Genomic DNA, 24,214 nt, shown 5'->3' with positions numbered 1-24,214 from the left:
AAAATACACTGCAATGAAATTTGAAAACCCAGGAAACGATAAAAAAGATACTGCAGGGGCGCCTGGGTGGCTCAGTCGGTTAAGTGTCCGACTTCGGCTCAGATCATGATCTCGCGGTCTGTGAGTTCGAGCCCAGCGTCGGGCTCTGTGCTGACAGCTCAGAGCCTGGAGCCTGTTTCAGATTCTGTGTCTCCCTCTCTCTCTGACCCTCCCCCATTCATGCTCTGTCTCTCTCTGTCTCAAAAATAAATAAACGTTAAAAAAAAAAATTAAAAAAAAAAAAAAAAGATACTGCAAATCTCCAGAGAGAAAAACACATGTCACGTGCCAAGAATCAGAAACCTAACATCTCAATAGCAACACTGGAAGCTACACATCAATAGATCAATATTTTAAAAATGTGAGGGAAAATATTTCCAAGCAAGATTTCTACATTTCTACACCCAGTCAAATTAACTATCAAATGTGAGGGCTGAATAAAATGTCAAAAAAAAAAAAAAAAAAAGGCTACCTCCCATTCACCCTTCTTAAAAAGCTTCAGTGGGATGTGTCCCACCAAAACACAGGAGTAAATCCAGAAACAGGATGGTCTAGGGTCCAGAAAAGAGAAGAATCAGAGACACTCCCAGGCGGTCAAAGGAAGATACGAGGATCGCAGAAAAAGCTAACAATTCAGAGTGGAGCCAGCTAGGAGGCTCCAGAAGGCCTTTCTCTCTCAGAAGCGACAGAGTGAGCACTTGAAGGTCTTAGTGAGAGGACACTGAGATGGCGGATTTGGTTACCAGTTGAATGACACACACACAAAAGATTAAGATAAAACAAAGATAATTAGGAGCCCCAGAGAAATGAAAGGTAGTTACATTCCTAATGGTGAACTCTGAATAGTGTTTACATAGCCCTAAAAAAAAAAAAAAAAAGTGAGTTTTAAAATTTAAAAGATTTTTTTGTATGAAGGACATCTACTTGTGTGGGTAGAAGCAAAAAACCTAGGTCTTCATCCTCAAATAGCGGAAAACCAATTGACATGGCCTAAAACAACAAAAAAAAGTGGTAAGTTGCTAGCAAAATAAGAATATTACTTAGAAATATGGAGATAAATAACAAAAATCAGTCAAAACTTGAAAATGGTCGCCTCCAGAGAAAAAGAAATGGCAGGGAGGCGTGGAGGGGAGGGAATGACTATTTCTCTTAATAAACTTTATAGAACTGACTCTTCAATCTGCATTCTTACTGAACTTTGACAAAAACAATTTTTAAAGCCTAGAAATAAATGTCAAAAAATTAGGAAGCCATACCATGCAAACACCAAAAAGGGGAAAAAAAAAAAAAAAAAAAAGCTGGCATTAACAGCCTAATAAATAAATAAAGCCTAATAAAGACATTACACAATAAAAAAATATCCAGCAAGGCAGCTATATTTTGAAGGCTTTATTTTAACAATCATAAAAACTTGTTTGCAAGTAGTAACATAGGCTTCAAAATGCATAAAGACAAATCTGACAGAATTACAAGAAAATGACAAAACCACAACAACATCCTTAATAAACTGATAAACCAAAGTGACAGAATTCTGGTCAAGATACAGAAAACTTGGGAACAAGTACAATTTAACAGACAGACCCTATACCTCCAAAGTAAAGAATACAAAGGAAATGTTTACAAATGCTGAACACGTACGAGATCTAAGGGAAAGTCTCAAAAAAAAAAATCCATCAGGGCGCCTGGGTGCTACAGTCAGTTAAGCATCCAACTAAGGCTCAGGTCATGATCTCATGGTTCAGGAATTCCAGCCCCACTTTGGGATACGCACTCTCTCTCCCTCTCTCTCAGCCCCTTGCTCACTCACGCTCTCTCAAAATAAGTAAATACATACATACATATTTTAAAAATCCATAAAAAGCAAATCATCTTTGAAAATAATGTAATTAAATTAGAAATTAACAATAAAAGCTCAGGGGCAAACACCTATATGTTCGGAAAATGTTTTAATTCGTTTATAACTAACTCATAAATTACAAGAAAACCATAACGCAAGTAATAAAATATCTAGAACTGAATGACAATGTAAGAACTCTATGTTGAAACTTCTGGAAGGCACTGAAGTAACACTTAGAGGTAAACCTTATTAAGCTACGCCTCTATTAAAACACAAGAAAGAGGGGCACGTGAATGGCTCAGTCAGTTAAGCGTCCAAATTCGGCTTAGGTCATGATCTCACAGTCCATGAGTTCAAGCCTCACATCGGGCTCTGTGCTGACAGCTCAGAGCCTGGAGCCTGCTTCAGATCTGTGTCTCCCTGTCTCTGCTCCTCCCCTGCTTGTGCCCTGTCTCTCTCTCTCTAAATAAATAAGCAAAACCAAACCAAACCAAAACAAAACAAAACTAAAACATAAGACTGTAAAACACTGAGTTAAACAACCAGCTTAAGAACTTAAGAACGACAGCGTGAAGTCAAAGAAAGTAGGAAATAATAAGGGTGCCCGCGGGGCTCAGTAGGTAAAGCCTCCGACTCTCGATTTGGGCTCAGGTCACGATCCCACAGCTTGTGGGCCTGAGCCCCCTGTCAAGCTCTGCACTGGCAGCGCGGAGTCTGCCTGGGATTCTCTCTCCCTCTCTGCCCCTCCCTGGCTCTCATGCACTCTCTCTAAATAAATAAACATGAAAAAAAAAGAAAGAAAGAAAGAAAGAAACCAATTCAGTTGTCAATAGTTTGCCTCTCTGAGACAGACATGAGGGAAAGATATTATAGCCAAGTTTTATCAAACTTTAAGAGACGCAGAATCCCTGTGCTACATGAATTGTTTCAGAAGACAGGAAAGAGGGAAGGCTACCCAATTCATTCCATGAGAATGGAATATAGCCTTGATGCCAAAGCAGCCAACATGAATTAAAAAAAAGTATGAGACACAGATGCAAAAATCCTAAATAAAGTCATCATTAAACCACATTCAACAGCCCATGTAATAAAAAATCATTACAAAGTAGGTGATCCACAATGCAAGGAAAGTGGAAAAATCACTGTAATCTATCACATAACAGATTTCACAGCAGCAAAAACCACCTTCAGAGATGCAAAAAAACATAAATTGATGCTAAAAGTCCTTAGCAAATCTGCAGAGGGAATTTTCTGAATATGTTAAAGGAAATGAAAATATAAAGACTACAGGGGCACCTAGGGGGCTCAGTCGGTTAATCATCTGACTTTGGCTCAGGTCACGATCTCACGATTCGTGAGTTCAAGCCCCATGTCGGGCTCTGTGCTGGCAGCTCAGAGCCTGGAACCTGCTTCGGATTCTGTGTCTCCCTCTCTCTCTGCCCCTCCCCCCACTCGCACTCTGTCTCTCTCTCCCAAAAATAAACAAACATTAATTTTTTGTTTAAATATATAGACTACAGCAAATAGAAATACTGGTAAGACATCAGAAGCATTCCTATTTCAGTCAGAAACAACACACGATGCCAGCTTATTCTACAATTTCATGTTACACTAAGAAGCCTACCCAATTTAACAAGACAAAAACTAAAAGGTATAAAAATCAGAAAAGACAAACTTATTCGACATAGAAATCTACTGTGCTCATCTACAAAGAAAATCAACTAATCACCTACTATAAATAAGTTCAACAGGGTTACTTGATACAGGAGTACCTATACTTCAATAATCAATGAAAAAAAAATTTTTTTAAACCCCAGAAGATAATATGCTATTCACAACAACAAAATCTAGGTACCCAGTAGCAAATCTAACTAGAAATTTACGAGAGAAAAATCTACTACTGAAAAGCTTAAATAGATATGCGATGTTCATAGAAAGAAAATTACAATAAAGTCAACTACCCAATATTAATCCATAAATTAAGGAAATTCCACTAAAAATTCAGAGTTTAAAATTTTTTGAGTTTGAGAGAGAGAGAGAGAGAGAGAGAGAGAGAGAATGAGAGAGACAGAGAATAAACAGCGGAGGGGCAGAGAGAAAGGAAGACACAGAATTCAAAGCAGGCTCCGTGCTGTCAGCACAGAGCCCAACGTGAGGCTCGATCTCACGAACCATGGGATCATGGCCTGAGCCAAAACCCAGAGTCGTACACTTAACCAACTGAGCCTCCCAGGCACCCCTAAAAATTTGGAATTTTCATGGATACACATCCAAGGATGTTCACTGAAGCACTATTAAAAGAGCATTATAATGGAGTTAACCTAAGAGTTCTGTTCTAGGGGACGGATAAATTAATCAAGGTAGTCACGCTGCAGGCCATAGCACCCCCGGGGTTGTGCAACATGGCAGCTGGTTGCCACAGAACAGAATTCTATGCTATTGGTCAAGTGACCCAGAGCCATCAGGGTGAGTGAAAACACCAACTGCAGAGGGACACGGGGTGATATGTGCATGTATACACACATACTTTTACTTTTAAATATATGTAATAAAATTAAAAATAGAAAAAGATTGGGGCACCTGGGTGGCTTAGTTGGTTAAGCGTCCAACTCTTGATTTAGGCTCAGGTCATGATCTCATGGTTCAAAGTCCGAGTCCCGTGTCAGGTTCCGCACTAGTAGTGCAGAGCCTGCTTGGAATCCTCTCTCCCTCTCTGCTACTCCCTGGCTCACTCTCTTAAAAATAAATTTTAAAATGTTTAAAAAAATAAATAAAAAGGGGCGCCTGGGTGGCTCAGTCGGTTAAGTGTCCAACTTCGCCTCAGGCCATGATCTCATGGTTTGTAAGTTTGAGCCCTGTGTCAGGCTCTGTGCCGACAGCTCGGCGGAGCCTGGAGCCTCCTTCGGATTCTGTCTCCCTCTCTCTCTGCCCCTCCCCCGCTCATGCTCTGTCTGTCTCCTTCAAACATAAATAAAAACAGGGGCGCCTGGGTGGCACAGTTGGTTAAGCGTCCGACTTCAGCCAGGTCACGATCTCACGGTCCGTGAGTTCGAGCCCCGCGTTGGGCTCTGGGCTGACGGCTCAGAGCCTGGAGCCTGTTTCCGATTCTGTGTCTCCCTCTCTCTCTGCCCCTCCCCCGTTCATGCTCTGTCTCTCTCTGTCCCAAAAATAAATAAACGTTGAAAAAAAAAATTTAAAAAACAAAAATAAATAAAAACATTAAAAAATTTTTCTTAAAAAAATAAAAACAAATAAATAAAAAGATTATATGTGAACCTCAGGATAATGGTTTCCTTAGAGAGGGAAAATGGAAAGCAGGTCAGGGAGCTGGATTGAGAAGGGTTTCAACAATACCCATACAATTTTATTTTGAACAAAAACATAAAAAAGGAAAGGCACAGCAAAGCATGAATGTGAGTGAGGCACAGGAGCACTTTTTGCACTGGTCTCTGTACTTCTGGATTCTTTTACACACAAAATAAATAAAAATAAGGATCCCAGAGAATAATCCTATTATATATAAGATGACAAAGTTTACTTTTATGTTCTAGCCTCATTCTCCTCGACCTTATCGCTGTGTTGTAAGAGGGTTACTGGGAAGCAGGATTTACAGGAAGGAGGACAGGGAAGCTGGTCAACTCTCGGCTGGGAGAGGTCTTAGCGTGAGCTGGGAAGCCAAGGCTGCGTGCCCTGCCCTGCGGTCTCAGGTCCGGCCGAACCTGCTGCAGAGCAAGGCTTCCGAGTCTCCCTGTTCTCTTCTTTCTTGGCTTAAATTCTTTCACAGCGATTATGGAGCAATCGCCTGACTTTCTTAAATCCCCACACTGATAATCCTCAGTGAAAAATGATAGTCAGTATCAAAAATATTTTATTTTTAAAATCTTAACCGATTTTGAGCCAATAGTTTATAAATAAAACCCATGAGATAAAACGCATTCCTCCATATGAGAGGCACAACCCTTTACATTTGTCAAGAACCCTCCCGGAAGCAGGTGTCCTCACGTACCTCCTCAGGGACTCGATCAAGGCCGCTCTGGGATCAGGCGTTTTCGGGAGCTGCGGGGGAAGATGGGAGTCAAGTGAGGCACCCGCTCTCTGCCAGCAGGGCCCCAGGCCCGCGACCGCACGTACTGACCACTCGAGGCGTGAGGAGGGCAGGGAGAAAGTGAGCCGTGTAGTAGGGTCTCCTGAAGATGCTGCAGCACAGGAGAGCGGGGTAGGAGGGTCACACACTCGGTCAGACGACACAGGCATTAGAGCCCCTTACTGACAACGACGAAATCCATTTCCACGGACAGCCACTACATTTCAGAGGCTGTCTCACATCCTATCACGTGACTGTGACATCACACCACAGTTTTAAGTCTTCTTTTTCACCGTTTTGGGACATTTCCCACACAGGGAAGCAACAAGCTTGCGTCCCAGGGAATCTGGAAGGCACTCTGCCCGCCGCACAGGCGTGCGATCTGGGCCGGTCACTTCAGGTCAGCTGTGGGCGTTCCCCTGGGGCTGAGCTTGGAATCCTGGGAGCGGGGGTCAGGTCACAGCTCTGAGAAGCAAGGCCTTCGAAAAGCTGCCGCACACTGACAGCAACCACAGTTGAAAACGTTTCGGGACCACACAAAACCCACAACAACTTTGCTATTCGATTCTGTCCTGGCTGCACTTCGGTCATCCATGAAGCATCAGTAACAAAGTTATTGCCCTAAACCCCCTAAGTGGGGGCTCTTCTCCACACTACCTGTCAGCTTTTATCAAGAAAACAAGGTTCACAGAAAGGCTCTGCACGACTTTTGCTGGACATCTACCCTTGGAGACCCACAAATATGAAAGCCATTCTACTCCGACTGGCTCTGAGAACAGACAGGACGGCTCGGGGAAGCATGACCCTACCTGGCCTCCATGACCGCAGAGGGGATTCTCCCTGTGTGTTCAAACACTGCGATGGCCTTCTCCACATCCTGGTGCGCTTGGCTGTGGGGCTGGCTCCGTACAGGGAGGGTGAGAAGGGAACACAGGATGTGGAAGAAAAGACGCTGAGAAGGGTGTCATGAGCCTCCCCTTGAGCACAGCTCTGCCATGTCAGGGTGGATGGCGAGTGCTCACTGCCAGCATGGCAAGGGAACGTTCCAACCATTACCAGCAAGACCACACAAAGGTACCATCCGCTGTCTCCTGCTCTCAGAGAGCTCGTGTCTGGCAATGAGCCGCCCCACTAACCACTCGACATGTCTGTGACCCTCTGCCACCCTGCCGGGTCCCCCTAGGAGAATAAAAGGGTCTAAAGAAGGATCTGAAGTGGGAAGGGGAAGAGTCTTAACTTTTGAGACTTAAAAAAAAATGTGAAATGACTTATGAGCAGCAAGAAATCTTAAATGGACAGCTGCATTAAACACTTACAAATATTCACGGAACGCGTCACGGGCCGCTGTGAGGGCTCTCCGGCAGCTCACAGCTTTTACAAAGTTTTTGAGGCTCTCAAAACAATGCATACAAACACCATACAGCATTCTGACTTCTGCTTTATGTAAATATAGTTAACGCTTTTTTCTGTAATTCTTAGAAAAACATGATCTTCCCCCTACCCCATTTGAAAGACCTCCTGCTCTATGCAAACCCACATGAACCAAGATCTAAATGACAGACTTTCCTTCACACAGTGACCTGCTTTGCTCCTGCTGTGAAAAGGGCAGAGCATCACAGAGTAAGTACCTGCCAGTTAGCTCCCACCCTCAAGCTGCACCAGAAAGAAAAGGCTCAAACGCTCAGCTCAGAGTGAGCTTGGTGAGCACAGGCGACAGGCCTCACGGGGCAGTAGAACCGAGGTGACATTACCTCTGTCACATCCCTGGCTGAAGACAGATCTTCGTAGAGGCCCATGTTTTCCAGAGAAACCTGCAGAGGAGACGTGTTTGGGGATGGGAGGACCAGGCAGGCGCTGGGCTCTGCGGGGAAAGGCTGAGGAAGGAGCTGTTGCTGGGGAGGGGAGGCCAGGACTCGCCTTCAGGTCGGCCAGGCGCGTCTTGGCCAGCGTGACATAGTCTGTGAGGAGGGAGCGGTACTTGCTTGGCACCAGCGGTGGGTGGAGAATGTGTGCCTGTGGGCAGATGGCAGAGCAGGTGACACCAGCCCGTGAACTGCTGGTGACTTTCCGGGGAGGCAGCAACAGCCCGCTTCCGAAAGCTGCACTTGTTGGACGTCGGGAGGGTCCAAGGGTTAGCCAAAGACCCTGGGGGCTAAAGCCAGAGGTGGGACAGAACCCCAGGGTCTCTACCTGCTCCCACGGACATCCATGGAGCAGAAGAGGGCCAGAAGAGGCGTTCAGAAGAGGGCCATGCCAGGGAGGGCATGGGGTGGGGCCCACCCACAGAGCTGGCCCGTCACCCACCGCACCCCAGCGCCCCCGCTCAGGCGCTGTCCTCCAGGGCCGCGGCTACAGCACCACCACAGCAGTGCCCAGGAGACAAGGGGTCAAGTCCCCACGGAAGGGTGGGAAGGAAGTTCTGGGCTTCACTCAGTGGCGGCAAGTTCTTTATTCTCCTTCCTCCATTCCGTCAGATGTATTCTTTGGAACGTAAGGCAAATGTCGTATTTACAAAAAAAGAAGTGAAAATCGGACTCCAGGTGCCCTACCCACCCAAAGAATGCCGGCTATAGTCATCTCATTTTAAAAAAGAAAGCTTGGGGCGCCTGGGTGGCTCAGTCGGTTAAGCGGCCGACTTCGGCTCATGTCATGATCTCGCGGTCCGTGGGTTCGAGCCCCGCGTCAGGCTCTGTGCTGACCGCTCAGAGCCTAGAGCCTGTTTCAGATTCTGTGTCTCCCTCTCTCTGACCCTCCCCCGTTCATGCTCTGTCTCTCTCTGTCTCAAAAATAAATAAACGTTAAAAAAAATTTTTTTTAATAGAATAAAATAAAAAAGAAAGCTTGCAGTAAGGCATTTTTAATAACGAGATTCGTATAGATTTGTTACTAAAAATGCACACTCAGGGCACCTAGGGGGCTCAGTTGGTTGAGCGTCCACCTTTGTCTCAGGTCACGATCTCACATTTGTGAGTTCGAGCGTCCACGTCGAGCTCGCTGCTGCTGGCGCAAAGCCCGCTTCGGATCTTCTGTCTCCCTCTCTCACTGCCCCTTCCCCGTTTGTGCATGCTCCCTCAAAATAAATAAACTTAAGACATTTAATAAAAAGATAATAAATTATGAAGGTCTTCCCCCCTGGAAGTAACGGCCACGGGCACTTTGGGGTATATCCTTCCGGTTCTTCCTTGATATAAAAATGTATCATTTTATATGGTAACTGACCGGAGTTTAAATAAAACTTGAAGCTACAAAAAGAACAGAAAAGAAAAAATACCTATTTTAAGACTCTTTTTTAATTTTTCTTAACGTTTATTTATTTTTAAGAGAGAGAGAGGAGGAGATAGAGCATGAGCAGAAGAGGGACAGAGAGAGAGGGACGAAAAAAGACGTATCATTTTAAAAGCACACACATGGGGCTGGACCACACGTGCACGTGCTCCTCCCGCTGAGCGGGGGCTGGGGACACCCTCCTGTGCCCGCAACAGACCCGCCCCACCCTCTGCACGCGACACCGCGCTCACCGACCACCTGCCAGCGACACGCACCGGCTGGTTCCCGGGCAATCGACCGTCCCGAACGTGGCCCCGGTGCCCAGGGCACGATGACTTCCCTCCTTTGAGGCCTGCACGGAGGAGGGACGCCCGGGCGGCTGGGACTGCACTCACCTGCATGTACCGGGGCGCCTCAAAGGGCACGAGGTCTGACAGGAACTTGAAGAGGAAGACCAGCGTCTTCTTGCTGCAACAGTGGGAGCCCCTTGAGCTCCCAAAGGAGGCCTGGAGGGAGAGGCCGGCATGAGGGCCAGGTGGCCGGCTCCACGAGGGGCTGTGCCCGCCACACACCGATCTGTCACACGGCGCCTGGCGGCTGCCGTGCCTCCGCCACAGAAACAGAAACTCAACTGCAATGAAAGGGAAACAGAGCCGCCTGGGGCCCTGAAATCTTACGCTATGGCTCTGCCTGGCTGAAGAGACGGGCTAAGGGGTTATTTAAAACGACAAGTTATGGGGCACCTGCGTGGCTCAGTCGGTTAAGCGGCCGACTTCAGCTCAGGTCATGATGTCCGTGAGTTCGAGACCCGGGTCGGGCTCTGTGCTGACAGCTCAGAGCCTGGAGCTGCTTTGGTTTCTGTGTCTCGCTTGGTCTCTGCCCCTCCCCCACTCACACTTCGTCTCTCTCTCTCTCTCAAAAGTAAATAAACATTAAAAAAAAAACTTTAAAACGAAAAGGTAAAAATACATTCCTAGGGGAACCTGGGTGGCTCAGTCAGTTAAGTGTCTGACTTGGGCTCAGGTCATGATCTCGCAGTTCGTGAGTTCAAGCCCCGCATCAGACTCTATGCTGACAGCTCAGAGCCTGGAGCTGCTTTGGTTTCTGTGTCTCCCTCTCTCTCTGCCCCTCCTCCGCTTGTGCTCTTTCTCTCTCAAAAATAAATAATAAACATTAAAAAATTAAAAAAAAATACATTCCTATAGGGGCACCTGGGTGGCTCAGTCAGTTGAATGTCCAACTCTTGGTTTTGGCTCAGGTCATGATCCCAGAGTTGTGGGATCGAGCCCCAAGTCAGGTTCTGCACTGAACGCAGACAGCCTGCTTGGGATTCTCTCTCCCCCCATCTCTCTGTCCCCACTCCAGCTTCCTCTGAAATAAAATAAATAAATAAATAGTACCATATATACACATTCCTATAGAAAACAGTAACTGTGGCATCTGTTTGTGGCCCTCGGAGGCACAGTGCATTAGCTCCCCTAACAAGGACCCTTTCCTAAACATACACATTCTACATGATGAAGCCACATGATGAACACACAGAAACTCTCACTCTTCTGTGAGGAGACAATGTCACCGCAGGGGAAGTGGCCAAGGAGGACAACTCCTCAGGACACCGAACCCAGCTTTCCTGGGAGGGAACCGAGGACTCCCAGGGAGTGTCGGGAATTCCAGAACGGCCAATGGACCCGAAGAGCCAGTGAGCCTCTGCCAAGAGAACCCAACACCCAGCCACACCGGGTCCTGCCCCAGCCCAGCCCACCAGAACTATGCAGCCACTGCTCCTGTGGCGGGAGGCCAGCCGAGCACTTCTGTCAGAGCACACAACATACCTGTGTGGGAGGAGGGCGCAGACAGACAGGCAGACACAAAAAGCCACCAGATACGGGGAAGATGGCGGAGTAGGAGGGCCCGAGACTCCCCTCGTCCCACGAACACAACGAGGTAACTATCAAATCATCCCAAGTGCCCCAGAAATCAACCTGAAGACCGGCAGAACGAGAAGAGATGTGCTTTGGGAGAGAAACAGATGACGGCCACTGTGCTGGGACGGAGCCGCCTCTGCGGGGAAGGGTGAGGACAGAATGCACACAGGGGAGCTCACGGGAAGACGGAGCCCCACAGCAACTGGCTAGGAAAGCGAGAGGGCCCATTCAAGTTCTTGCAATCAGCAGGGCTTCAGGCCTAGAGTTCTAAAGCGCAGGGGCCTGGCTCAGGGAGAGCCCGGAGGGCACTGTGCTGCTCCTGGAGAGAAGGCAGGCAAACAGCCCAGGGACCGGAGCCATGGAAACCATGATCTGAAGAGACCTGAAGAGCCCCCGGAGCACACAGGGCGAGGTGATTTGCTCATCTCAGAGGGCTGGGCCCAGAGAGACCACTCACAGAGAGACCCCCTCCAGGAACAAAGACTTGACAGGCGCCACCTCCCTCCCGCCCCTCAGCACAGGCACAGGGACGCCTGCGGGAACCAGCGGAGTCGGGCACCACTTGCTTCCTAACTTGCTCACACCAAACGCTCAACCCCCGCCCTCCCACCCCGTCACCCCCGCCACACGCTCCAGCGCAGCTGCCCTTCCCGGCAGGCCCCCTTCCCCCAGAAGACCGGCCCAAAACCCTGCTCACACCGCTGTCTCGCCGCCAGAGAGTTTTGCGAGGCCTCGCTTCCACATCTCATTTCACAAGCAGACCAGAGCACCACTACTTAAAACGCGCCACATTCAGACCAATCACCGCCCACAAGAGGCAAAGAGCCTCTGCAGACAACTGGCCTGAAGGATAAAGCAGCCAGGACACAACAGCAGAGGACACGCTGCACACACTGGGGACACTTGCTGAGCGCCCTGGGGACAGGAGACATGACACTGAAGGGCAGTCCGGGACCTCTTCAGAAGGCCGTTACCCTCAAGATCAGGAGACTGACTTTCCTAACACACAGAAGTAGGTGCAGAGACTTAGACAAAATAAGAAGACAAAAGAATCTGTTCCAAATGAAAGGACAGGACAAGACCACAGCTGGAGATCGAAGTGAGGCAACTGTAAGTAACATGGCTGATGGCCAATTTAAGCAACAATCCTAAGGATACTCACGGGACTTGAGAAAAGAGTGGAGGACATCAGTGAGATCATTAACACAGACATAAGGAATAACACAGCAGAAATAAAGGGTTAAATTTAAAAAAAGAAAGAAAGAAACACACTAGATGGAATGAAGGGCAGGCTGGAAGAAGCAGAGGAATGAATCAATGACCTAGAAGACAGAGTAATGGAAAGCAACGAAACTCAACAAAAGAGAGAAAGAAAAATTATGCAACATTTTAGGGAGAACAGACTTAGGGAACTCAGTGACTCCTTCAAATGTAGTAACATTAGCATTAAATGAGTCCCAGAAGAAAAAGAGTGAGAAAAGGGAGCAGAGAATTTCTTTGAAGAAATAATAGCTGAAAATACCCTTAATCTAAGGAAGGAAATAGATAACCAGATCGAAGTGGCACGTAAAAGATCCATCAAAATCAACAAAAGCAGATCCACACTAAGACATATTGTAATTAAATTTGCGAAATATAGTGAGAAAGAAAATATTTTAAAAGAACCATAACAGAGGAAGACTGCTACATACAAAGGAAACCCCATAAGGCTTTCAGAACATTTTTCGGCAGAAACTTTCCAAGCCAGAAGGGAGGGGCTTGGTATATTCAAAGTGCTGAAAGGGAAAATTCTTCAACCAAGAATACTCTATCCAGCAAGGGATACTCTATTCATGTACTCTATTCAGAATAGACGAAAAGGGGCACCTGGGTGGCTCAGTCGGTTAAGCATCCGACTTGGGCTCAGGTCATGATCTCCTGGTTCGTGAGTTTGAGCCCCACATCAGGCTCTTTGCTGACAGCTAGGAGCCTGGAGCCTGCTTCAGATTCTGTGTCTCTCCATCTCTCGGCCCCTCCCCCTGCTCACGCTCTGTGTCTGTCTCTCAATAATAAATAAATGTTAAAAAAAATTTTTTTTTTAAATGGGCAGAAGACGTGAACAAACCTTTCTACAAAGACATACAAATGGCCATCAGACACATGAAAAGATGCTCAACAGCACTCATCATCAGGGAAATGCAAATCAAAACTACAATGAGATACTAACTCACACCTGTCAGAATGGCTAAAATTAACAACACAAAAAACAATGGGTGTGGGAGAGGACGTGGAGAAAAGGGGAACAATTTGCACAGCTGGTGGGAATGCAAAATGGTGCAGCCGCCCTGGAGAACAGTGTGGAGGTTTCTCAAACAGTTAAAAATAGAACTACCCTACTACCCACCAATTACACAACTAGGTTATTTATCCAAAGGCTACAAAAATACTCATTCAAAGGGGTACGTGCACGCCAATGTTTACAGTAGCATTATCTACAACAGCCATTATGGAAAGAGCCCAGATGTCCACTGAATGATGAGTGGATAAAGAAGATGTGGTACATACACCATAAACATTACTGAACCATCAAAAATAATAAAATCCTGCCGTTTGCAAAGACGTGGATGGAGCTAGAACGTATTATCCTAAGCAAAATAAGTCAGTCAGAAAAGACAAATACCATCTGATTTCACCCATATGTGGAATTTAGGAAACAGAGGTGCCTGAGGGCTGAGTCAGTTGAGGACTGCCCCCACATCACTATTCAGGTACCACCCAAGTACAGGGCCACCAACTCCCTCCTCTAAGGTGTCTGTCTACACAGAAGGGTTACCGACCCTTGGCAACATCCGTTCAAATCAAGAGTGAGCCTCAATGACACCCTGGAAACAGGAATAAAAACAAGCCACCACTCAGTCACTTGAGCGTCTGACTCTTGATTTTGGCTTAGGTCATGATCTCATAGTTCGAGGGTCTGAGTTCCACATGGGGCTCCATGCTGACAGTGTGGAGCCTGCTTGGAATTCTCTCTTGCTCTCTCTCTCTCTCTGCCTGTTCCCTGCTCAAAGATGTTCTCTAAATAAATACATAAAGAAACAAGTAAAAAAATTTAAAAATTAAAAAAAAAAAGCCACCAGAGGAGACCCACAGCTTATTCGAAGTATTTATGTCAAGTACCTAAAATAACACACACACCTCCGAATCTGGGGTTACAACAGCATTTAGTGTCACTTCAGAGAAAAAAGTTTTTTTCATTAGAAAAATTACATCTAAGTACATACCATGATGAGCTAAGAACCGTAATTCAGGACCCCAAAGGGCTCAAATTTAAAATCATCACATTGGCCTATTTACATTAACACTCTTGAAAATAAAGATTAAAACAGATCTTTAAACACTGAACATACACTTAAACATCTGTCAAATTCACACAAACATTCACCTAAATTGGGTACATTTTATGTAAATTCTATCTCCATAAACTTTATTTAAAAGGTAAAAGGAAAAACAAAACAAAAAAACAAAAAACACACAATCAACACAGCACTTCCCAAGCATTCCTGTCCATGTGTTGTCCTGAGAAGTGGGCAAAACCCAGGTCAGGGGATACCTGGTTGTGACCGAATCACCTAGGCACAGCAGACACAGGAAACAGGCCAGTGTGACCACAAAGGGTCCCCTGGCTGTGGACACTGCCAACAGCCCCATGTGCGTCCCGTGGGTGCTCCTGGGCCGACAGCCCACTGCTGGGGGAGCACAGGGCTGACCGGAATCAGCTCCAAGGAATAAAAGAACAAAGAAAGAACGCCACAACCACCGTGCTGTACCAATGGCCCAGGCAGGGGCCAAGCCAGGCTCTCCGGGTGTCTGTGCAGGTGCAGCTAATGCTCAGAACTGGAGGAAGATGCGCTCCCCACAAACCACCACCAACTACACCAGCCCGGCAGCATGGCAAGAAAACCCAAAACCTCAACAAAGAATGAGATAGCTTTTTTTTGGGGGGGGGGTGCAAGTAAGGGAGGGGTAGAGAGAGAAGCGGGGCTCACCCAGGGTGTGAGCTCATCCGAAGTGGGATTCGAACTCACGAACCTTGAGATCATGACCTGAGCTGAAGTCAGACACTTAACTGACTGAGCCACGCAGGCGCCCAAATTAGATAGCCTTTTAAATGACAGATTTACACACACCCAACCTTCAAAGTTGATGTCTGGAAGATGCCTTCTCAGAGGCGAGACTCGGCAGGCTGTGCACAGCTGCACAGATGTGGTGGAAACAAAGAGAAGACCCCGCGGAAGGTGAGGGGCACCCTTCTGGGATGAGCACACTGTGCCAAGAGCAGCGGGCACATTTGTTTTCCTGGTTTCCTGACCGCACTCCCGTGCTCGGAGACCTGACTGGGCAGGCAAGGAGGCCATGAGAGGAGGGAGCAAAGCCCAGACAGAGCAGCACGGGGCTCCGGCGGGGGGAGGGCGGGGAGAGGAACAGACCTGACCCACAGAGTGCGTCTGTTCCTAGGACGGCGAGTCAGAGACCCACCAGTGGCTGCTGGGGGGCAGCTCACCTGGAACCAGTCTGCATAGGACGGGAACACAGATGGGCCCTCCAGCGCAGCCTGACGCACAACCAGGAACGCAGTGACCATGCTGTCCAGGTCGCAGTTCTCGAACGCACGGGTCAGCAATCGGGCCACCCAATCTAGGAGGGAACGACCACAGTCACAGTTGGCAGACAAGGGCATCGGCAAAGAAAACGCGGACGTCCCGCCAGGGATAGGGCACGGCAGTCAGGAGAACACACACGCGCAGTGCCCAGTTCAAGAGCCTGGGTAACGAGTGACCCCAAGAGCCAAACACTGATCACGGGAGGCTGTAGCAAGCAGATCGCCACCACGGGAGGCGGACCAAGGGCACAGACAAAAAGACACAGGGTGCCATCGAGGCCGGTGAGCGGAGCCCGCATTCCACGGACAGGCTCACCCACAAACTACAGGACACGCACGCACACGCAGCGCACGGCTCCCACCCAGGTGCACCTTTAACCAGCTGCTGCGCCTCGGGTAAGCAGATCACCAGTGTGGACACGCAGGAGAGCACATGCTGCCAGTTCACCTCGTGTGTTTCCAGAACTTCCTGCAAATGGCCAACTAGCTCCTCTGGACTTAGCATCGTGAAGAGCTGAAAGAAGTGTCAAAACAAGCCGCTCGTCAGGCGGTGAGGCCTCAGCTCCGTCCCACTTCCCGTCGGACACGACGTGGAGTCAACAGGGCGATACGTGTGGGCAGGTGAGGAGGTGCTCTGCCCGAGCGAGACGTCCGGTCTCGGGGCCCCCCGGGGTCCAGGAGTGGATGGCGGGGCCCACGGAGCCCCCTGGCCTCTCTCCCCGGGCTGGGAGCCACAGAGGCTCGCGGCAGCAGTGCCTCCTGGCGCAGGGGGCATCCGGTCTGAGGGCGGCGACACCCACCCTGCGGTACAGGCCGGTGAGCAGAGGGTGGGTCTTCGCAAAGCTCCACTCTTTCTGCATCTGAACAGCATCAGAAACTTCATTCAAGGACGAGAAGAGACAAAGAGGTCAAGTCAGTAATCATGAAAAGCTGTGCCTTGGCTCAATGTCAAAAAAACCTGGTTTAATTTGCATTTTTCAATTGTTACCTGAGTTCACCATTTCCCTGTTTTCCCCATTTTCTACCAAATGCTTGTATCTTTGGCCCAGCTCCCTGCTGATAGATAATCTTCATCGTATCTGCTATGGTTTCTAATCCATTAGTTACATTTTAACTTTGCTCCTTTACACCCTGTGTCATTAAGCAATCACTGAGGACACTGTTGAAAGGGTAGCTGACTGGAGCAGGCCCTTCAGAAAGTATAACACAGCACCTGCTGGAAACATCCCTGCATCCCTCCCTGGGGCAGGACCTCCCCTGAGGACACACCGCTGCTGGAGGACCCCCCTTCCCCCCCGAGGACACGCGGCTGCTGGAGGAACCCCCCCTGCCCCCCCCCCCAGGACATACTGCTGCTGGAAGAACCTCTCCTGTCCCCCCAGGACACACTGCTGCTGGAGGAACCCTCCCCCCTCCCCCCCCCAGGACACACTGCTGCTGGAGGAAGCCCCCCCACCGAGGACACACAGCTGCTGGAGGACACCCCCCCCAGGACACACCGCTGCTGGAGGAAGCCCCCCCACCGAGGACACACAGCTGCTGGAGGACCCCCCCCCCCCCTCCGCTGCAGGACACACCGCTGCACATAGAAAAAGCCTACTGGGCAAGGTTTTCATTTTCACCTCCTGAGTACCAGTGAAAACTTGCAAACACTGTCACCGAACAGATGGTGACACCAACCACAGGACACCCAGTGGAGGATGATATGCCGTTAACCACTTTCAAGAAAAGCATATAGGGGCCTGGGGGGCTCCAACTCTTGATTTCAGCTCAGGTCATGATCCCAGGGTGGTGGGATCAGCCCTACATCAGGCTTTGCACTGACAGTGTGAAACCTGCTTGGGATTCCCTGTCTCCCTCTCTCCCTGCCCATCCCACACACGCGCTCGCTCGCTCTAGCTCTCTCTCAAAAAAAAAAAAAAAAAAAAAGCAGCAGCATGTGATTACAACTGAATCTTGAACAGCACGGATTTGAAATGTGTGTGGGCCTACTTACATGCAGTTTTTTCCTGATAAATACAGTGTAATACCGTACATTTACTCTCTCATGATGTCTGAATATTATTTCCTCCAGCTTACTTTACCATAAGAACACAGTACATAACACATGTACCGTACAAAATCTGTGTTAATCGACTGTTTCTGTTACCTGTAAGGCTTTGGTCAATAGTAGGCTGTTAGGAGTTAAGTTCTGAAAAGTCAAAAGCTATCCGCAGATTTTCAACTGCACATGGGGTCAGGATCCCTAACCCCACATCATTCAAGGATCAACTGTGCATAAGAAAACGCTTATATGATTTATTAAAACAAAACCTAGTAATTCACTCTGATAACTAGATTTTCATGATCTACAGAGAAAAGACCACAAGAAAAGTTTTGCGTTAAAGATATTTCTATTGTGGTGACAATATGGCTGATGGGTGACAGTTCTCCTTCCCCTACTTTGTTAGTACTGAGCTTTTTTAATGAGCATGTGTAACTTTCAAATGAAGACGTTCGAGGATAACGTGTCCTCATGCTCTCGAGCCGTCTCAGAGTCCTGCCATCTGGGGCTAAGCTCCCATCGGGAGCCAAAAAACCTGGGCTCTGGAACCTACCTCTCAGCACAGGCTTGTGGGTTAGCACCTGAGTCAGAGTATGACTGAAAAATCTCTTAGGAGAATCTGTCGAAATCATTCTGTCATATGTGTGTCCACAGAACACGCCGAACCTGCAAACACAACGTTAAGAGGCGCTCAGCAAAAGAAGGGCCCTCCAGGGTCCCGGCCGTGCCAACAGCTCATCAAAGGCTACCTCTGTCCAGCAAGGCTGCACGGACCTCGAGGCCCCCAACTCTCAGCTCAGGGGGCGCAAAGGCTCGCCCTTTCCAGAACCCTGAAACGTTCACTCTGCCAGGCCGCTGTGCCACAGACTCGAAGTGGGAGTCTGGAGAAGTGTGGGTCTAATAAGAAAGGGACCGCCCATGGAGCAGAAAAGCCAGAAAGGGATCGGAATGACCTCCGCAAGTCTGGGTCAGTGCACAGCAATCTGCAAACGTTACAAAGCCTCAGCCTCCCCATCTGTGAAATGGGAACCAGGGGCCAGCAGGGCCTTGGCCAGGCTTGTGCAGAGTGCCTGGCACACAGACATTCAGATGCAGCAACGTTTCCCGAAGCTGATGAAGCCTCATGACACGACAAGGAAGGAAGAGCAGCGGGCAAGGGACATCACTGACAGGTCAGGAGTGACAAAGGGTGATGGGGCTGCCTGACAGTGGAGCCCTGAGGGCAATTCACTGTGCCAGCGTCAGAGCTGCTGACAGCCGTAGCCAGCTTCTCGGGTGGAAGACCAGCCCCAGTCACGCAAGCAACGAGGAGACACCGAGCAGAAGGGGTGGCCTTCCCGAGGGCCAGACTGGGATGCAAACCCCCGTGTGCCAGGAAGCCTGGCCGCCCAGACCGGGGAGGGAGAGGGGTCTGCTTTTATCGTCAACACTGGCAACTAATTAAGAAACTTAAAAAGAAACAAACATATCAACCGTCATTACCTAACTCTCGGGACAGGAATCTGAGCAATCCAGTCAGGCGTGTTATAAAAGCAGAAAATGCAGAAAGCAAAGCAGTGTTGGTTGTACAGAGTTTAAGTACTGAATGACACAGCATGTCGGAGGGTCACGAGAATTACTGGAGAACAGGCAATCAGGAGCCAAACAATGAAAGAACAGAGGGTTTCCCAAGGCCTGGGAATGCTGGAAAACTCTCCTGGTTTCCCAGGAAAGAACCGACTTCCGGGCTGGCCTCATCCCACATGACTTTGAAGCAAACCCAGACACCCCAACAACCACTCCTCAACGTGAACTACCAGACAGCCACGCAGCGAGAAGGCTAACGTGGCAAATCCCGACCACGGGTGAACGTGAGTGCCGGCTTCAGGGCACACCGAGGGTTTGGTGGCCAGAGGGCATGGGCAGGGAGGCACGAGGGGAGAGCCGAGGCAGTGAAAAGGTCGCTCCAGAAGTGTCCTACGCCCGCCACGACCCTCAGGGATCCGGGCTCAGACCAGGTGATGGAGGATTCCCGAAGAAAGGGGGAATCTTGAGAGGGAGCAGGTGGACCAGAGGGTTTCTAGCGCTTTCCAGCGGTCGTCCTCACCTGATGTCACAATGGCAGAGAACGTGTTCAGGAACCAGCTGTTGATCCTTCGGGACTGTTTCAAATACCCAGGACCTTTAAGGCAATAGGCACTGTCCCCTGAGCACACCCAGCAGGCCTGCTCCCAGGACTTACCAGCACTTCACCACCTTGTGCTGTGGGGACCCATCCTGCATGCCAGCGGCCAAAGCCTCGAGAGCGACTGAGGACAGATGGTGGGAACAGAAAACACATCAGCTCACCACCACAATCCATCAAAAACGACCCCCAACCAGTACTAGTGGACGAGTCAGGTAATGCATCTTTGGAGAAACCTCCTCCACTTCCAAATAACAGACCGCCGAGGCCTCCTAGGTCCCCACATGATACAAGTCCTCCCCATGCATCCCAGTGGTACCCGAGACGTAAGCCTTTTAAATCAATCAAAACACATAGACAATAAAATGCTTCCCTAATTAACCGTTACACTGGTTGTCATTTGTAGCTCTGGAGATTAAGTGCAAAGTCAGGAGAGACCGTAGAGGGTCAGTTCAGGTGAAGTACTTAAAATGCAAAGGCAGGAAACCTTGAGAATTCCTAATAAGCAAACGAACTCATGGACAGGCTGGGGCAGGAGCAGGTGACTCACAGATCAGCATTCTCTGAAGTACAACAAATGCAAGCTGTCAAAGCACAAGACAGAAGTCACCGTTAATCATATATGCGTATCACACAAGAAGACCGGTCGCTCTACAGCAAAATGAGAAAGTGCATCCTCGACAGCACCCCAACGCTGGGGAGACCCTGACAGTGACAGGGCAGACTTTCTGGAAGCATCCATCATACTCCCTGGGACCCTGGCCCGAAGCCTGCTGGCCTCCCACAGCCCCTGGCTCAGAGGGTTGGCAGAGCTCTGCTGGTGGAAAGTTCTCCCTTCCCAGTCGTATGAAAGCACAAGCTAGATTCTGGGGTCTCATGAAGGCCTTCACCCTCAAGAGCTGGATGAGGGAGTAACATTACTCACGGAGCACCTCACGAAAACAAGATTCCCCCATCAAAGCTTATACACTATAACGTGGGTCAGTCAGATATTAGCCGCTGGTCCAGAAACTTGCATTCTCATAACGAACCGATTCCCAACTCTTCATATCACTTTTCCTCCTACCTGGCCCATCTGTTCAGGCTCCACATTTCTTCTGAGATCCGAGTTTTTCTGAAATCCTCTCAAAACAAACATTTGCACAAGATCTGAAAGCCACAAAACCCAAAAACGTCAACGCACTGTGATCTTCAAATAGCTGTGGATGACACAGAGAACCCACTTTCCAGGGTCTGGAGCATGAGGACCCACAGGAGGCGTCACCCCACACACAAGCATTCACCAGCCCAACCCACAAAACCCTTCCTGAACGAGACTGTGCTCTTTGCCACTCTATTTGGAAGGGAAATTCTTATCATCCATCAAGTCTATGGGAAGGATTTTTCTCTTAAACAAAAAAGTAGCATCTGGGACATCTGGCTGGCTCAGTCAGTACAGAAGGTGACTCTTGATCTCCGGGGTTGTTGAGTCTGACCCCCACATTGGGTGTAGGGATTACTTAAAAATTAAAAAAAAAAAAAAAACACCATCTAAGGGTTTCATGTGGATTATCTCCCCAGCCAATCTCCTACCTCAAAATATAAGGACTGTTCCAGGAAGACCCAGAAGCACTACATTCAGGAGAATGGGGCAGGAAATGGACCCATAAGTTCTGATAAAATTAAAGGACTGAAATCAAAAATATTTTGTCTAATCTTCAATTTAATTTCTCTGAGCCCAGACTACAGGATTCAGGAATCATAAGGAGCTCACATCCATCACCAAGAAAGCTTTAGGAAAAAGGAACATATCTTTTGTAACGTAAAAAAAATTCACAAGCTGTGTGGAACATTCTACTTCTCATCTAATATGTTGCTTATTTGGAGATTTCATTCCTCAGAATTACTGACAATGGCAAGGCTCTGCTGGCTCAGAGAGCAGCCTAGGACCGGGCCCACCCAAAGGGAAAGACACCCAGAAAAAGACAAGTGTGACAAGAAAACTGCCACTCCGAGCTACTGTCCAGGCAATGGACAGCATGGCGCCCCTGCTCTCACCCAGGGTCCGATGATGATGAGATCAGGCCGTGAGCTTAGCATGCCTGCCACAATTCCTGCTTTGCTTTTCCAGGGCACCTTTTGAAATAACTACTTAGGGGACGCCAGGGTGGCTCAGGCAGTTAAGTGTCTGACTTGGGCTCAGGTCACGATCTCTCAGTTTGTGAGTCCAAACCCCACACCGGGCTCTGTTCTGAGAGCGCAGTCTCCTTGGGATTCTGCCTCCCTCTCTCTCTGCCCCTCCTCGGCATGGGCTCTTTCTCAAAAATAAACATTAAAAAAATAATAACCACTTAGAGCTGAGCCCATAAAAAGTTGGTGACCTCAGGTCCAATCACCCCACAAGTAACGGGCACTCGTACCCTGTCTCCCGCTCGCTTGTGAACTTCCCTAGCTAACTGCAGCTCTCCTTTTCTGGGATCTGAAAGCAACAATTTCCGTGGCTTGACTTCCCTTCTGTGAGCACACTGAGGCTGCACCTCCAATCAACAGGGCCCCGGAGGTGTTCATCTCTCCGGAATGGGAGCTGAGGGCTGAGGGAGCTCCCTGCAGACCCCGTGTGGTGGTCTTGTAGCTCTTGGTCCGGCAGATCGTAATCTGCATATTTTAAACACAGTAGCCACCGGCCCCCGACACAGAGGGTCAACAGACGGACTTGGCGAAACTTCCACAAAATTCAAATACGAGCAAACCCAGGCGGGAGGCCTGGGTGGAGATGGTCTCACGCGGTGGTGGCCCTAGATTTTCTTCTAGGTCGTTGGTGCACTGTGACTTAATTACCGCATGTTGTGTGAAGCAGGACTCCAACTTCACGTGTGTGGCCACTTGCCCCAATACCACTCGGCGAATGGACTGTTTTTCCGGATTCCCATGCCAGGGGTGCGGGGCTGTCCTGTTTCCCACAGACTGTCACAGCAAAAAGCATTCCCGCTGACCTAAAGTTTATCCGTGAACCTGCCCCTGTTGTGAACTTACCAGAAAGCATAGCACTGGCGATGTCATTGTACGGAGATGCTTCCATTTCCTCACACAGAAGGCACAGGTTCCTAAAGAGCCACGCCACTGTGGCCTGCGTGTCAGCATGACTAGGGACAAAGCACACACCATGTGCTCACCATCCCTCGATATCTACCAGGCCGTTTTCTTCCCCGGTCACTTCACTCAGAAGCTGGGGCACAGAGAACGATCTGGCGACCATGTGAGCTATTCCCAGAAGTTACAACGGGCCCAGCTGACATACACGGGGTATCGGAACAGCTGCTACTGACATTAAAAATGATCATTTTCGGGGCGCCCGGGTGGCTCAGTTGGTTAGGCATCTGACTTCTGTTCAGGTCATGATCTGACAGCTGGTTGAGTTCAAGCGCCGTGTTAGGCTCTGTGCTGACAACTGAGATCCTGGAGCCTACTTCGGATTCTGTGTCTCCCTCTCTCTCTGCCCTTCCCCTGCTCATACTCTCTCTCTCTCTCTCTCTCTCAAAAATAAATAAACATTAAAAAAATTTTAGGGGCAAAAAAAAAGAAATTTTTTTTAGTGGTGCCTGGGTGGGTGGCTCAGTCAGTTAAGTGTCTGCCTTCGGTTCAGGTCACGATCTCGCGGATTGTGAGTTTGAGCCTCACGTCAGGCTCTGTGCTGACAACTCAGAGCCTGGAGCCTGCGTTGGATTCTGTGTCTCCCTCTCTCTCTGCCCCTCCTCCAGTCGTGTTCTGTCGGTCTCTCACTCAAAAATAAAAACATTAAAAAAAATTTTTTTTTAATGTTTTTAAATAATCATTTTCAAAAAGTTTAGGGGCACCTGGATGGCTCGGCCGAGTCCAACTTTTTTTTTTTTTTTTAATTTTTTTTTTTAACATTTATTACTTATTTTTGAGAGAGAGAGAAAGACATAGCATGAGCAGGGGAGGGGCTGAGAGAGAGGGAGACACAGAATCCGAAGCAGGCTCCAGGCTCTGAGCTATCAGCACAGAGTCTGATGCGGGGCTCGAAGTCACGAACCTCCAGTTCATGACGTGAGCTGAAGTTGGACGCCCAACCTACTGAGCCACCCAGGTGCCCCAGTTGAGTCCGACTTTTGATTTTGGCTCACATCATGATCTCACAGTTCGTGAGATCAAGGCCCATGTCAGGCTCTGTGCTGCCCACCGGCTCGCTCTCTCTCAAAATATATAAATAAGCTT

At 48.7% G+C, this 24,214-nt stretch overlaps 1 protein-coding gene across 9 annotated transcripts in view; it reads right to left on the bottom strand.

The window, feature by feature from the left end:
• FANCA (FA complementation group A) overlaps positions 1 to 24,214 on the bottom strand; it is a 60,134-nt gene that overhangs the window by 25,967 nt on the left and 9,953 nt on the right. For 8 of the 9 annotated variants that reach the window (XR_015244562.1, XM_086688563.1, XM_086688566.1 and 5 more), the window contains exons 7-20: positions 23,012 to 23,121; positions 21,066 to 21,148; positions 20,550 to 20,583; positions 20,057 to 20,123; positions 18,389 to 18,501; positions 16,592 to 16,668; positions 16,164 to 16,305; positions 15,693 to 15,826; positions 9,623 to 9,733; positions 7,878 to 7,973; positions 7,712 to 7,771; positions 6,770 to 6,858; positions 6,012 to 6,072; positions 5,883 to 5,932 (exon numbers count right to left, since the gene is read on the bottom strand). Coding sequence is in view for 8 of the 9 variants with exons in the window: in XM_086688563.1 (XP_086544689.1) it covers positions 5,883 to 5,932; positions 6,012 to 6,072; positions 6,770 to 6,858; positions 7,712 to 7,771; positions 7,878 to 7,973; positions 9,623 to 9,733; positions 15,693 to 15,826; positions 16,164 to 16,305; positions 16,592 to 16,668; positions 18,389 to 18,501; positions 20,057 to 20,123; positions 20,550 to 20,583; positions 21,066 to 21,148; positions 23,012 to 23,121 (1,227 nt within the window). In the remaining variant the exon portion in view is untranslated. Of the gene's footprint in view, positions 1 to 5,882; positions 5,933 to 6,011; positions 6,073 to 6,769; positions 6,859 to 7,711; positions 7,772 to 7,877; positions 7,974 to 9,622; positions 9,734 to 15,692; positions 15,827 to 16,163; positions 16,306 to 16,591; positions 16,669 to 18,388; positions 18,502 to 19,317; positions 19,922 to 20,056; positions 20,124 to 20,549; positions 20,584 to 21,065; positions 21,149 to 23,011; positions 23,122 to 24,214 lie in introns of those variants that run through there. The other variant, XM_086688569.1, reaches the window with a different exon arrangement.

Source organism: Puma concolor, chromosome E2 (assembly GCF_028749965.1).
Source record: "Puma concolor isolate L17-30 chromosome E2, mPumCon1.1.hap2, whole genome shotgun sequence".
In the NCBI taxonomy this organism is placed as follows: domain Eukaryota; kingdom Metazoa; phylum Chordata; class Mammalia; order Carnivora; family Felidae; genus Puma; species Puma concolor.
The sequence above is the reverse complement of the archived record's forward strand: the minus strand, read 5'-3'. Positions and strand labels throughout refer to the sequence as shown.